This window comes from Toxorhynchites rutilus, chromosome 3 (genome assembly GCF_029784135.1).
Source record: "Toxorhynchites rutilus septentrionalis strain SRP chromosome 3, ASM2978413v1, whole genome shotgun sequence".
NCBI classification, from domain to species: domain Eukaryota; kingdom Metazoa; phylum Arthropoda; class Insecta; order Diptera; family Culicidae; genus Toxorhynchites; species Toxorhynchites rutilus.
In genome coordinates this window covers 228,257,242-228,271,395 of record NC_073746.1, presented here as the reverse complement: position 1 = coordinate 228,271,395, position 14,154 = coordinate 228,257,242, and the positions used below count along the sequence as shown (strand labels likewise).

Sequence of the window (14,154 nt, the reverse complement as noted above, 5' to 3'; positions counted from 1 at the left end):
TGTTACAAGTATATATAAACATTTTTCATTAATTCTAGTGTTAATGAAGTAGAGAACCGATTACTCGCGGTTTGCTCGAGTTTAGAAGGGTGACATTTTTTTTCAGGAAAAGGAAGGGATATAAGGATATGTTGACAATGTTCACACTCACATTCGCACTCACATTCATCATACTCAATTCTTAAGCCTATCTTATATCTAATACGTATTTACATTTCACCTTATTCTATTGTTAGTAAGAAGGGATTTGCTTTCTCGCGAAGGAAAAGGAAAAGGAGAATATAAGGATATAAGGACAATCACACACGAAGATCGATATATTTTAGGAAGACATATATTTGGGACATGTAATCAAGGTCTAACCGAGCCAACACATCTCTCACCGGCACATTTTTTTCAATGAGGGCCCTGAGTTTTGAACTCACGATCGATCGCTTACTAAGCGAACGCGCAACCAATGTGGCTACGGAGACCCCCCTAAAAGTTTACTCGCCCAACGTGGGGCACGAACCCACGACCCTGAGATTAAGAGTCTCATGCTCTACCGACTGAGCTAGCCGGGCTAACGATCTTGTACAAAATTATATTACGAAATGCCACACAAATGAAATACAAATTTTTGCATTTCTCGAGAATTAATCAAGCAAATTAAACCAAATTAGGCATATGGAAACTTTAGGGTGCAATAAATGTTTCTATGGTGGTTAGATACCTCTCTCCCCTCTCTTAGGGGGGGCTGCCATACAAATGAAACACAAATTTCTGCATTACTCGAGAATTAATCACGCAAATAAACCAAATTTGGCATGTGGAGGTTTTACGGTGCAATAAATGTTTTTCCGGTAGTAAGACACTCCAAACCTTCTCTAAGAGGGGTCTGCAATACAAATGAAACACAAATTTCTGCATTACTCGAGAAATAATCAAGCAAATAAAATCATTTGGCATGTAACGTAACGGAGAAACATGTTATTTGCAAGTGGTTGAAAAATCTTGAACGAGAATTGTGTCTGAAAATAATCTGATATTAGAATGTCGAGTTTTGGTAGAAGTACTAGGAATTTTAAAATAACAGGTAATTTTAAAGGGTATATTAGAAGATCAATCAATGAATAATTCTGCGATTGGACCCATGAACAGCGCTTAGTAAGAAAACGTGGACGTGATAACGAAAAATAAATTTTGGGCGGGACGAAGTTAGCCGGGTCAGCTAGTCAACAATAAATGGATTCACATTTTTAACAGCGAACAAGCATAACAATTCCTGTAATGTCATAAATTCTTTCTCTCAGCACCATTGCCATTTTTTTCATCGTTAACATTTTCTTAATTATTGATATTTTATTTTGACCTAATGCTGTACAAAATTTTATATATTTTATATAGAATCCAAAAATCGTTTATTTTATATTATTTCCCGTTCACCTCTTAGCAACCTTTAGCAACCCTTCCTTGTGTGCTTTGTTTTTACAATTAAAAAATGGTGTGCAACTCCAGGAAGCTCATAACAGAGTTTCTTCGAGATGGGAATGAGCGGAGGAATTTGAAAAAAAGAAGATACGTGTCTATGTGTCGATCAGAGACGTGCTGAAAACTAAAGATATCTGATTTATGAAGTCCATAAGAGGTTTATTATGATGATAGATAGTCCAGTAAGAGGTGCGATATACGATGATTTGGAACTTTCTTCAGTGAAATTATAGTCTCCAAATGTTGACAACATAGGAAAATATGAGATGATAAGGCTATAGTCAAGCTCGATGAACTTAACATCCGGAATCTTATGATGACTTTAAGCTTGTATATACATTTCAACCTAAACAAGGTCGTAACCATAAGTAATCTATATATATATATATATATATATATATATATATATATATATATATATATATATATATATATATATATATATATATATATATATATATATATATATATATATATATATATATATATATATATATATATATATATATATATATATATATATATATATATATATATATATATATATATATATATATATATATATATATATATATATATATATATATATATATATATATATATATATATATAAATGGAGTGATGTCTGTCTGTCTGTCTGATTCTTATAGACTCGGAAACTACTGAACCGATCGACATGAAAATTGGTATGTAGGGGTTTTTGGGGCCGGGGAAGGTTTTCGTGATATTTTGAGACCCCTCCCCCCTCTCTAAGGGGGGGCTGCCATACAAATGAAACACAAATTTCTGCATTACTCGGAAATTAACCAAGCAAACGAAACCAAAGTTGGCATGTGAAAGTTTTAGGGTGCAATAAATGTTTCTATGATGGTTAGACAGTCCTTCCCCCACTCAAAGGGGGGGCTGCCATACAAATGAAACACAAATTTCTGCATTACTCGAGAATTAATCAAGCAAATGAAACCAAATTTGGCATGTGGAGGTTTTAGGATGCAATAAATGTTTCTATGGTGATAAGATACTCCTTCCCCCTCTCTTAGAGGGGGCTGCCATACAAATGAAACACAATTTTTTGCATTACTCGGAAATTAATCAATCAAACGAAACCAAAGTTGGCATGTGAAAGTTTTAGGGTGCAATAAATGTTTCTATGATGGTTAGACAGTCCTTCCCCCACTCAAAGGGGGGCTGCCATACAAACGAAACACAAATTTCTGCATTACTCGAGAAATAATCAAGCAAATGAAACCAAATTTGGCATGTGGAGGTTTTAGGATGCAATAAATGTTTCTATGGTGTTAAGATACTCCTTCCCCCTTTCTTAGAGGGGGCTGCCGTACAAATGAAACACAAATTTTTGCATTACCCGAGAATTAATCAAGCAAATTAAACCAAATTAGGCATATGGAAACTTTAGGGTGCAATGAATGTTTCTATGGTGGTTAGATACCCCTCCCCCCTCTCTTAGGGGTGGCTGCCATACAAATAAAACACAAATTTCTGCATTACTCGAGAATTAATCAAGTAAATGGGCGGGACGAAGTTTGCCGGAACAATCAATGTACAATGTCAAGCGACTGCATTCAAAGCAGAGTGGTCAACCTTCCCACCTTTTCCACCACCACCACCAGTATTTTTAAGCATGCCAGCGAAACAGCCAAAACGCTCTACAGGAATACCATACAAACAGAATATTGTAGGATATTTTGCCGATGGAGCTAATAACATGACAGATCGCGTGAAGTCATGAGGAGTGTACTCAAGGAAAGACTGCCCAGCAGGGTTGCCATAATAAAATCTGTGTTTTTGGTCTAAAAAATCTTTTTATCTTAGTTTTTTTCTCGAAAAATTTGTATTGAAATCTGTATTAAATTTGTAAGTCCAATTTTGAAGCTTTAGTATCATAGATTGACATAGTTATTATTGATTAGACGATGTTGATTGTTTCTACGTAAAGCCAGCCATCATATACAATGTAGAGATAAAATGTAGAGATGAAATGCTTCATTGAGGTGTAAAGGAAGTTTATTCAAGCTCTATTTTCAACGCCTTTATGCCATAGATATGCAATAGATTCTGAGGGAGAGGCCAAATCGATTGGTGATCATCATGACATATCTGAGCATAAAGCACCCAAATTTGGACAATTCTATTAATATGTACTACCCATATACGAAAACGTTAACATCTAGCCGTAACTATTATTGGAACAATATCTGTATGGAACCCAAAAAATATTTTATCTGTATCTACAGATTCTTGGTTTCAAAAAGTCGAAAAAATATGTCAGTTTGGATAATGTTTATGTAGGTGCTGCAACAGAAATGTTGATCAATGAGTATCTAACAGTAGCTGAATTCAGGAGCGATTCGATAAATTTTTACATTACACTCTGTAATCAAGTTTTAAAAAAATTCAATTTCAATGATCATCAACATGACGATAGCTGATCCAACGGATTTCATTGAAAGCATATGTCAATTGTTCCTCTTTACAGGGAAACTTCGATATAACGTACCCTCGTTATAACGTACCCTCGATATAACGTACATTTTACCTCGATATAACGTACACATATCCAAAGTGTAAAGGAAAAGTTTTTTCAATATTTTTTTTTCTGATAAAACAATGAATTACCTGTATTGTGATGCTAAAACAAATTTTGTACCTTCAATAAATCCCGAAATACAGGTGGTTTTGTGATTCCGGATTCTAAATGAATCAATCTTTAATCAACAGTACGAAGGAAAACATCATGAGAAAGGCTGGCTTCGTCTTCTGATTGAAGTTATTCATTAACTTTACTATAACAGCAACACAATAATGTATTATAGACTACGTTTGTGAGTACTTTATTACGCTTCGATATAACGTACAATTCGATACAACGTACAATTTTGAAAGTGAAATGTACGTTATATCGAAGTTTACCTGTACATAAATTTTTCCAAATATTTGAGATCGAAATGATACTCAGCATATCGATCATGAATTAAGAGAGATCCGAAACCTGGTTTTTAGTAATTTCGCTGCAAACGAACGGAAGAATGTTTCTTTTGAGGTAAATTTTTATCACTAAAAAGTTATGGTAATAATTTTGCTTTTCCCAAATTGAGTAATATTATTACAGCATTTCGGATTCCGCCGCATTCCTCAGCAAGCGCTAAACGATTATTTTAAGAATACAATTCAAATAAAACTAAACTAAGAGGTAGAAAAGTACAAAAACTATGGAAAGAAAGTCAAGATTTGTTGGAATGACACAAATGTATTATGTGTTAATGATCATATCTGATCATAATCAAGATGAGGCAAATTAAAAATACTACTTAATGACACTGTAATTACGATATACAGTGATTTATATTGCTAATATAAATAAGATTTGAAAAAAAAAATTTAGATGGTTAGGGCACCGAATTAGTTTTCCAGAGCTTGTAAAACCCCATCGTAGAACCCTGCAAATACGCCCTATACAACGTTCATGCTCGTTGAATTGGAAAAGTTTGTGAGATTCAAAATTGTAGCAGCCATGAGTCTCGGATCATTAAAATCGACTCTTTCTCATTTGCTAGATCAGCTCCACGAAAAAACTGCGACAAATATCTTTAAAAATGATCTGGTTTTCACTGTACATTGTTCAGATAGTTTCTTCTGCTGCCATCCCAACATAAATATTCTTGTCCCTCTTCAAATGATCATCAAATTCAAATTCAATCAAATAAACAAATCTGTTGAAAAAATAGTGCTCAAGCCAGAAATAACTCATTCGTTTGATGATTGTTATACACACTCTTGATAAACTTTGACTGAATCAGTTATTGAAAGTTTCGATCTGCCCTATGCTGTGTTTATAAAATGAATTCAAAATCATTTCTTTGTCGATTTAGTTTGTTGTTGTTACAATAAAAAAAATCAACAGTTGCCGAGGAGTGAGGCGTAATAAAAGTATTAAGATGTTAACGCACTGTAATTTATTTTTGTCCAGCAGATATTTCTTTTATTTCAATTTCATGTTAAGGCACGGTATTTATTCCGTATCATAAAAACCTAAAAACGCTTCCAATACTTCTTCGATGCTTGCTGGATTGGTACAATTATTCATTGAGACAATAATTGTCAGTTGAATTGAGAAATAAATACAAATACAAATACAACAAGGGTCCAATCATCAAAATCGAATTACTGCCTTGTCTATTTTACCAGCTCTATATGTTATCACTGCAGAAAATCGTTACTTATCTGTTCTTTTGTACAAAAGTCTGTAATCTGTACCGTACAGAATCTGTACTAAAAAAATCGGAAAATCTGAACCTTTTCGGATAAATATGTACGTGTGGCAACACTGCTTCAGTAGGCAAGCACTTATTTGGTTCGACCAGTTCACTACCATTGATGCCAGCCGCTCCCAGCGCTTCTCCATCAGAGGAACTTCCAAACTCACACGAGAGCTTCGTGGATATTCTTGGCCTCACTTCAGAATAATATTTGAATCTGAAGGAATTAATACAACATACTTTGATAATCAAAATCCGTAGGAATCCACAGACATTGGATAAAAATTGACAGATTTTACCTACAGATCCGTATTTCAGTAAAAACCAAATCCATGTCTTAATATCGCTGCGACTTAGCGCATAACTATGAAAACCCGTTACAACACACCACCATGGATTTCCTAACGGTTTTTTGCATCCATCCGTATCCCGATTAGCCTTTAAAGATTCAAAAAACCCACACATGAATAGGACAGAAGACAAAATATTTTATCGAAAAAAAATCTGTTTTGTTGATCTCTTCTCGCTTCTCGCTGCTTCGTACCTCTATCCGATTGGGAAGAAATTGGTAAACAGGCCCTAAACTGGTGGCTACACCTCGACGCTCAGCGATCAGATTTAAACCCTACGTATAAGGGCAACCCACATCCGAACTGATCGTGCATTCTTCTTCCTTTCTCTATTCCTCAAAACAACAGGCTTTTTGTGTTTTCAGTTGCTGCCTCCCATCTTTCATATTCTTCTTGTGCCAGCTTACAAAAGCTTATTCCAAAAAGAGCGAACGAGACTCGATGCATTCGAAACTGCTGTCTGCTGTCTGGAGATATTATTTCTAGAAGATTTAAAGGGATGACACCCGGTGTGGCGTTCGTGGTGGTAACGGTATACGATGCACAGATGATGATCAATGTCAGTCAGCTGTTGGCTGTTCTGCCTGGCCTTATCCACGCCAATCATTTGCCGATCAATGTGGCGAGGCAAAACAAGAGTCGGAAAGCATCCTTGAACTTGATGATGACAAGAAATGTACCGCTTTTGGGTGTGACGCAATGTTGACCTTGTTTGGTTTCACTCTAAGCATTCCGGAATTCGGTGAATTCAATTTTTGTTCTTGAAATAAATGTCCGAGATTCCATGAAATGAAGACATGGTTGTGAACATTTTCTGCCAATGTTATACAGAGGAATTTAATGCCAACACACTTCAAAACTCCCACATTCACAAATGGAAGAAGAAACAATTAGCTACGGGGAATAAATGGAACGAAGAAGAGTCCCAGCGATAGGGGGAAAAAGGATAACATTGAACAAATAGTATTTCGAGCGAACTTACCAGCTGGTTTAAATGTGGCCGTATCGAAGGAAGCTGTCCGAACCGGATGCTTGTCTTTGTACCCCTGCTGACGATCTGGGACGAATGGAACCGCTGGCAGCGAGTCTCCCCGCGTCAATGGTGGTCTCTGGATGGCAACTGAATCATCAGCTCCGCGTTTGGCGCTTCCCGTCGGTCCATCCATCGGTCCGTGCTCATCATCCTCCGGCGGAGGTCGTTTCAAGTTGACGGAAAGTGCCGGCGGCACCTGCTGTCTGTTGGCATGTGGTAAGTGATGTGGTGGGATATGTTGTTGCAACCGTGCCCCCGGACGGACTCCGGCAATATCGTGTGGCTCATGTTTAGGCGTAAAATCGACCAACGTTGGTCCATTAGGACCTGTACGCACCGAGTAATGATGATGCGCTTGTGGAACCGATCTGTGCGGCATCTCACCATTTTCGTGGCCTCGTTTTCCACCTCCCCCACTTGCACCGGAACCACCTCCACCGCCAGCACCAGCGTGAATTCGCTTCATCTGTCTGGCCGTATCCAAAACTAGCTCGATGCGATCTGCTCCTTCATAATTTACACAACCCCGACACACGGCTTCCGAAAAATCGTGGATCATGGCCCACGGCATCCGGGGCAAATCACACAAATAACAATGCTGACGCTTCGCCTGAACCGACATTTTGAACACCGGTTTGATACGCCCAAATAAATTATTGTTGGGAAAAATTCACTTCACTACTAAATATTTTATACTCCACAATTGAGTTATTTTATAATATACACTTCAATTAAGTAACTACCAAGTAATTGTTATCCATAGTGATAAAAACAGCTCCATAAACATCTCCGCGTTTTACATGTCGTCAAAGTTCTACCAATTTTCGAGTATTTTTCAACCAAAATCAGACTTGCTTTTCACTGGAGACTTGAACATATGCGACTTTCAACTATTGAAACGAATATGTTTATTGACTCTAATCATGCTGATTTCCAACACTCATTTCCACAAAACAAATGCTTCTATAACTGTTTTTAATTCGTTATCACTGTAGCCTCCGACACATTTCTGTTTCTATTCCATCCAAACACTCGAAAAGCCCCGAATAACGCTACGCTTCGCAGATGAACGATTGCATTTGCACCGCCACCCTCAACTGCATCAAATCTCCACTTCCTATCAATGCTTCACACCGCTCGCATTCCCTTTCATTCAATTCATGTAATTCTCGCTGCTACACGCAACACATGCAATGTCCGTCGACGATGACTTTCTCTTGCCCAAAAACAGCGCGCAGCCCACTATCAAACAACGGAAAAGAGAATCAAATTTTGCGTGCCAAATTTTTACTTTTTTGCTTTGCTTTGTGCCTCCGCGAAAAGAAAAAGAACTTCTTCCCTCTGCTATTTTATCTTTCAAACGGTTGTTCCGTGAAAGTAAAAAATCACCTTCCAAAATAGAGAACAAAAATCCTCGCAACAACAAACAACGACAAAACGTTGTGCAGCAACCAACGAGCGCGTCACTTTTGAAACGAACGGTTCGCTCGAGCAGCTTCGGAACCCTCGGAAAACTGCTAACAGCAGCTAAAGTAGCGTATATTGGAGTAGACGAGAAGAATATACGAGGACCGCAAACGCGCGCACACACATGTGTATAGCGTCTGACGGCTCGTCAGGTAGCAGCAACAACACAGCGGCAGCAGCAGCAGAATCAGACAAGGCAGACTGGTTAACGAATACAGTTGCAGAGGACGACATCTAACATACACATGCGCTGTCGGATGACTACCGTTAATTTTCATTAGCGAGAACTAGGGTGGCTGAGAAGAAAAAATGGATAATTTAAAAATCGAAACATTTTGATTTTTTTTTTCAAAAATATTAATAAGTTGGTGGTTTATCTTTATCAGTTTCAAATACAGTGACGTCCCGATTATATCACTGGGCGTTTTTATCACGTCTCGTTTCTATCACTTTCGATTTCATCCCTAAAAATGTTTCGTTCATATCACGTTTTTCGAAACGTAAGAAAAAATATGAAAATTTCAATTCGTCGTTGAATTATTGATCAAAAAATGATGATTAAACAGAAAAAAATATTTTTAAGTATTCATACCGCATCCAGCGATCATCCGTATTCACGAAGATGGGGATGAGAAGAGTTTGGAATGAGATGTACGGCCTGTTCCGTTTCTCAAGATTCATCCGTGAATGAATCAGTAATAAAGTATTTAATTTTGTCTATTGATGAAATTACATTACAATGAATTCGGTGATACATTTTTATGATAGCTTTTGCAAATTGAGGTTGTGTGCTTTGACTAATTAACGGTATCCAACTTGTACGCTATAGGAAGTGACCACTTACATGCCAAGACTTACGTGATCAGAGAAGAAAGTTGGACATAAAAGATTTTAATTTATTTAAGTTTAGGAAACTAAAAAAAATATTAACATGCAAACTAAGCAATTTATACGTAATTTCGGAGCACATGCGTCATTCTAGTTTTTCAATTATAGAAAGAGTCTCAACATACGTAAGCTTAAAATATTGAATACGGTGAAAAGTTTCCGGTCGATTATCGGGTAGTAGACAGTTTCAACCAGGTACATAAATGCGACAAATCTAGTTTACTTTTCAAAACATCAAAACATTACATTAACTCATTCGCAGGAAAAAAAAATGTTACAGGAATCAATACTGGCTTATTTCTCTGATACTCTTAAACTACCATTACTAATAATTGGAATGACTCGAGAATCCTCGATGTTTCAAAGATTTTTCACTTCTAATGCACTACCTAGTTTCTGCTGTTGCTTTGGTGGACATATTTCGTGAACGATTCCAGAATCAGCTTCTTCCCGATTTTGTCAGTTTTAAACAAAAAAAACTACAACCTAAAGCCGTTCTATTAATATGGCGAATAACTGCACATCACACCATCGCATTTTTTTCCTCTGATAATGGAATAATATGACCTTTTTTCACAAATGCCGAATGCAGCTTCTATTGTTCACCAATGGACCATGGAACAATTCGAAATAGAAAACTGCTACCGAGAAAAATTAGAAACGATAATCATGCTAAATTCAGAAACACTGAACAAGGCACTAAAGAACTTCGAAAGGTGTATTACTTAGGATGTTTTGTCTATTCGAGAAATTGCTATGATATACGCTCTGCAACAATAATTTCGATATGTTATGTTGCATATCGTATTAATATGTTGTATTACAGCTCATATGATAAATAATGTAATAAATGTTTTAATGTATATTATGCATGTCACACGAAAAAAAGCATTTAAACGACATATTGGAGAAAAAAACCATTTTTTTATTAGAAAATAAAATCTGTTTCCAATATATCACGTTTCCATTAACTCACGCGATTTTTTTTTTGAACGTGATATAATCGAGACGTTACTATAGTTTTTTTTCGAAGTCCAAAAATAGTTATAGAAATATCGTAAAAGTAGCCAGACAATTGATTTACCGAATCAACAATTTAGGAAGCTATATTTTGTACATGCACTACTCAATAAAATACAGTACCGTATTTTCGACCATTTTTGATGGTTCCGTATTTTTATCAATTTGCACCGTATTTTGAGTACAAAGAAAAAAAAATATTTGTAATACTGTCATGTTGTACTACTATTAGCGATCTTCAAAACATTTAAACATTTATCTGCCACTAATTTGCTGATGATGATTTTTTAAATTTATTATAACTCTTCAACATAAAAAAGAAGCAGTATTTCGGACTAGTGTGGTGCAAAGTGTTCTAAAAAAATATGGAGATTTATGTCCAAGACAAGACCGCATTATTAATGCAGGACTACGAAATTATTTCGCTTGTTCACTACTTCGGCTGGAGGACCAGAGAAAAAAGGCTCTCTGTCGCATCACTGAGCGATTGTTTTAAAACAAGATTTTTTTTCGCTCCTCCGAAGTAATTTTGCTCTAGAATTTTGTATCGAGCAAAATCGTTCTGTGTGACATCAGCATTACGAGAGACTACTAACTGCTTGCTAGCGAATGAGCTAGAAAGTTTAAAGCCTCTTTAAAACAAAGAAGGTCAAGGTTTCACTCGTTACTCGATATAGAATGCAGAAATAGGTAAACACAGAAATGTATGGGAAAATGCTTGCTTCCAAATTTGGTTAATTTAAACAATGTATGGATTGAGGATGTGTAATGTTTTACATTTTTCAGAGAATTTACTTTCCGATTGGTATGCAAACTGACATCTTCCGTTGGCAGCAAAAATAGTTATTAACGTTAAAACTATTTCATAAAAACGAGACATGTTTTCTGGTATGGCTCCATTACTGATGAACGTAGTTTTGACGTAGGACTAGTTAATTCTGATGAAAAACAGGTGGCTAAATTTATCAAAAAGGTAGAAAATCTATATGATACTGCGTTGGAGTACATTGAAAAATGGAAGGCTAGTCTGGTAAAAACGTAACAGTAATTTATAAAAGTCCACTTCGAAATTCATAGATTCAACGTAGCGTTAGTATAAACAAATTCCTGTTCTTATAGATAACAGTAATTATAATCAAAGAGATAAAACGTATAATCCGTAACAGTTGCAAATCGTCGTGAATAAAACGAAAACTAAAATTTAAGGAATTCGTGAAACTTACTGATTATATTCAGTGTTTGGCTGGTAGTATCATATCAGTTGAAAGATGTTTCGTTCAACTTTTCTTTGGACAACAGAAAAGTCACGGCATAAGCACTATGATAATTGTCAAACAGAACAATGATCTGGAATGTAAGAAATTTTAGGATAAAATTTCCAAAAATCATAAACTCCCTCGCAAAGTCTCATTGGCTTCTACACGTTTCTTCTTTGCAGAGACCAGAGCCGTTACATCTAAGAATATTTGATTGATTGGTTTTATTCTCGATTTTATTCACTCACAAAAATTCTTCAATTTTTTTTTGTGTAGTGTTTTTGGTTTATGTGTCCCGTTTTTATTCCTGAACTATTTAATCAGCCTTCTTCTTACTTTTATTCGTTCTGTGCAACGGTGACCGGAATAAATCGCCACAGTAAACAACTGCAACAGAAACAACCGCTTAGAAAAAGTGTAGTAGGCTAGAAATATTTGGCGCGGGAAAAACATCATGTGCCTCACATTTCTATTATAAATTTATTCTCTTGTTCTCGTTTTTCGAAATTTATTCTGAGGACAATGTAATGGGGACGAAGTCCCCATTTGGCGAGGATAAGGAATCGAGGCGGCCCATGCCGCCAAGATGACGCAATCCGAGTCCACCGCCGACCCGCCGTCGGAAGCGGCGGTGTCTCGCACGCAAACCTGGGATCCACTGATTGCCCGGTTAGTTTGAAACATAGGATACGATCCTTTAGCAATGTCCGACCGAGCTCTAGCGAGCGTCGGACGGTATACGTCTGCCCGGGGCGTTACGTTTGCCTGGGGCGATACGTTTGCCCGGTTAATTCTTGTTTTGAAATACAATACCGCGCCACAATATTTATAGCCTACTACACATTTTATAAGCGGTGGTTTCTGTTGCAGTCGTTTTCTGTGGCGATTTATTCCGGGAACCCTGTGCAACCGTGTGCAGATAACAGGACAGTAGTCGCATGGTCTAGAGTTCAAGGTTTCCGAATGTTCTGAAGTTTTTGAAGGTAATGGTAAATAATGGTAAAAGGTAAATTTCCCGAATCTTATGTCATTTCGAATAAATTAGGTTAGGAAAAAAGTAGTTCATTATTTCCTGGGTAATGATCAATATCTCGCGTAATATAGATTATACAATTTCCAGTTTAGGCTCGTTGTAAAGGTGATATTTCACACTAAAAAAAATCTTGCGCTGTTTTTTGTTTGTTCCATTCAAGTGCGAGTTACATAATTATTTTATTTATTTTTTTTAAATTTTTAATTACAGTGACGTCTCGATTATACCACGCTCAAAAAAAAAATTCGTGCGATAAAATGGAAAAGTTATATATTCAAAACAGATATTTTTATTAAACGAAAAAAAAAAATTTCTCTCCAATATGTATGATTAAAATATACAAAATTTATAGTAAAACATTTATTACAATATTTATCATATGGACACGTAAAACAACACAGTATAACATGATATAACGAAGTTATAGTTGTAGTGGTTTTCTCATAGCAATTTCTTTTGTTTTCTCGACGAAATTGTGGGAAAGACAATGTAGCTAAATTTAAGTTATTTTCTTCTTTCCATTCTATCGTATTATTCAAATTATGAATTGAAATTTTGTATGAATTAAATTCTGTTTTCAGAGCTGCTATATCCGGTTGATTACTGTAACTACTTTTCTTTTTTTCTTCATCTTCATCTTTTCCAACATCGGTATCTTCATCCTTTTCTGATTCATCATTCACTATACCGATAATTTCGCTGTCGGAATGTTGTGTGTGAAATATTCTTCCTTCTTCGAGGTCCGGTACCACTATTTGATTACCGGGATCAGTAATCATAAATAAGGTGAATACAGAAATTCTGTCTTCATTGACCAAATACATATTTGTTTTGGACCACATAAAATTGCTCCCAAGATTTTGTGATTGAGATTGACGTGCTACCAATATTCAAATTGCTAGATCGTATTTTTTTCAGTGCCTTGTCCAGTATTCTGAATTTAGCATGATTGACATTTCTAATTTTCCTAAATATATTACTTTTATGTTTTGAATTTGCCCCTGATTCATCATTCTGTTGGCGTTGGACAATCTTTAATTATTCCATCGCCACAGGAAATTTCATTCCCTCAAGCAATGGTGCGCAATGCAGTTATCTATTATCGGAACGTCCCTAGGTTGAAGTCTTTTCTGGGAGCTTCCAGAAAAAACTGATTTTAGAAGCATTCAAGAAATAGTTTCCGTCTGAAAACATCTAGGGTTCATTGAGTTTCCAATTATCATCAATGGATGTTTATGATTATCCGGCTTTTGTCAGTTTTGATTCATGCGACGCTTTTTCTCCTCCAAATGAATTAACGTTTATCTGGTAATCATTTTTTTAAATAAGGCAAATTCGTTGTAATTATATACCTGGTCCA

The 14,154-nt window shown here is 36.1% G+C and overlaps 1 protein-coding gene and 1 non-coding gene across 4 annotated transcripts in view; both read right to left on the bottom strand.

Annotated features, from left to right (window-relative positions):
* The window catches only part of LOC129780310 (interferon regulatory factor 2-binding protein 1), a 70,203-nt gene extending 61,525 nt beyond the window's left edge, over nucleotides 1-8,678 (bottom strand). For 2 of the 3 annotated variants that reach the window (XM_055788416.1, XM_055788417.1), the window contains exon 1: nucleotides 7,080-8,674. In XM_055788416.1, coding sequence (XP_055644391.1) covers nucleotides 7,080-7,752 — 673 coding nt within the window. In that variant the 5' untranslated portion in view covers nucleotides 7,753-8,674. Of the gene's footprint in view, nucleotides 1-7,079 lie in introns of all 3 variants that reach the window. The other variant, XM_055788418.1, reaches the window with a different exon arrangement.
* Nucleotides 491-563, bottom strand: Trnak-cuu (transfer RNA lysine (anticodon CUU)). The gene has a single exon. It is a non-coding gene; the product is annotated as a tRNA-Lys (tRNA).
* Nucleotides 8,679-14,154: the final 5,476 nt, after the last annotated feature.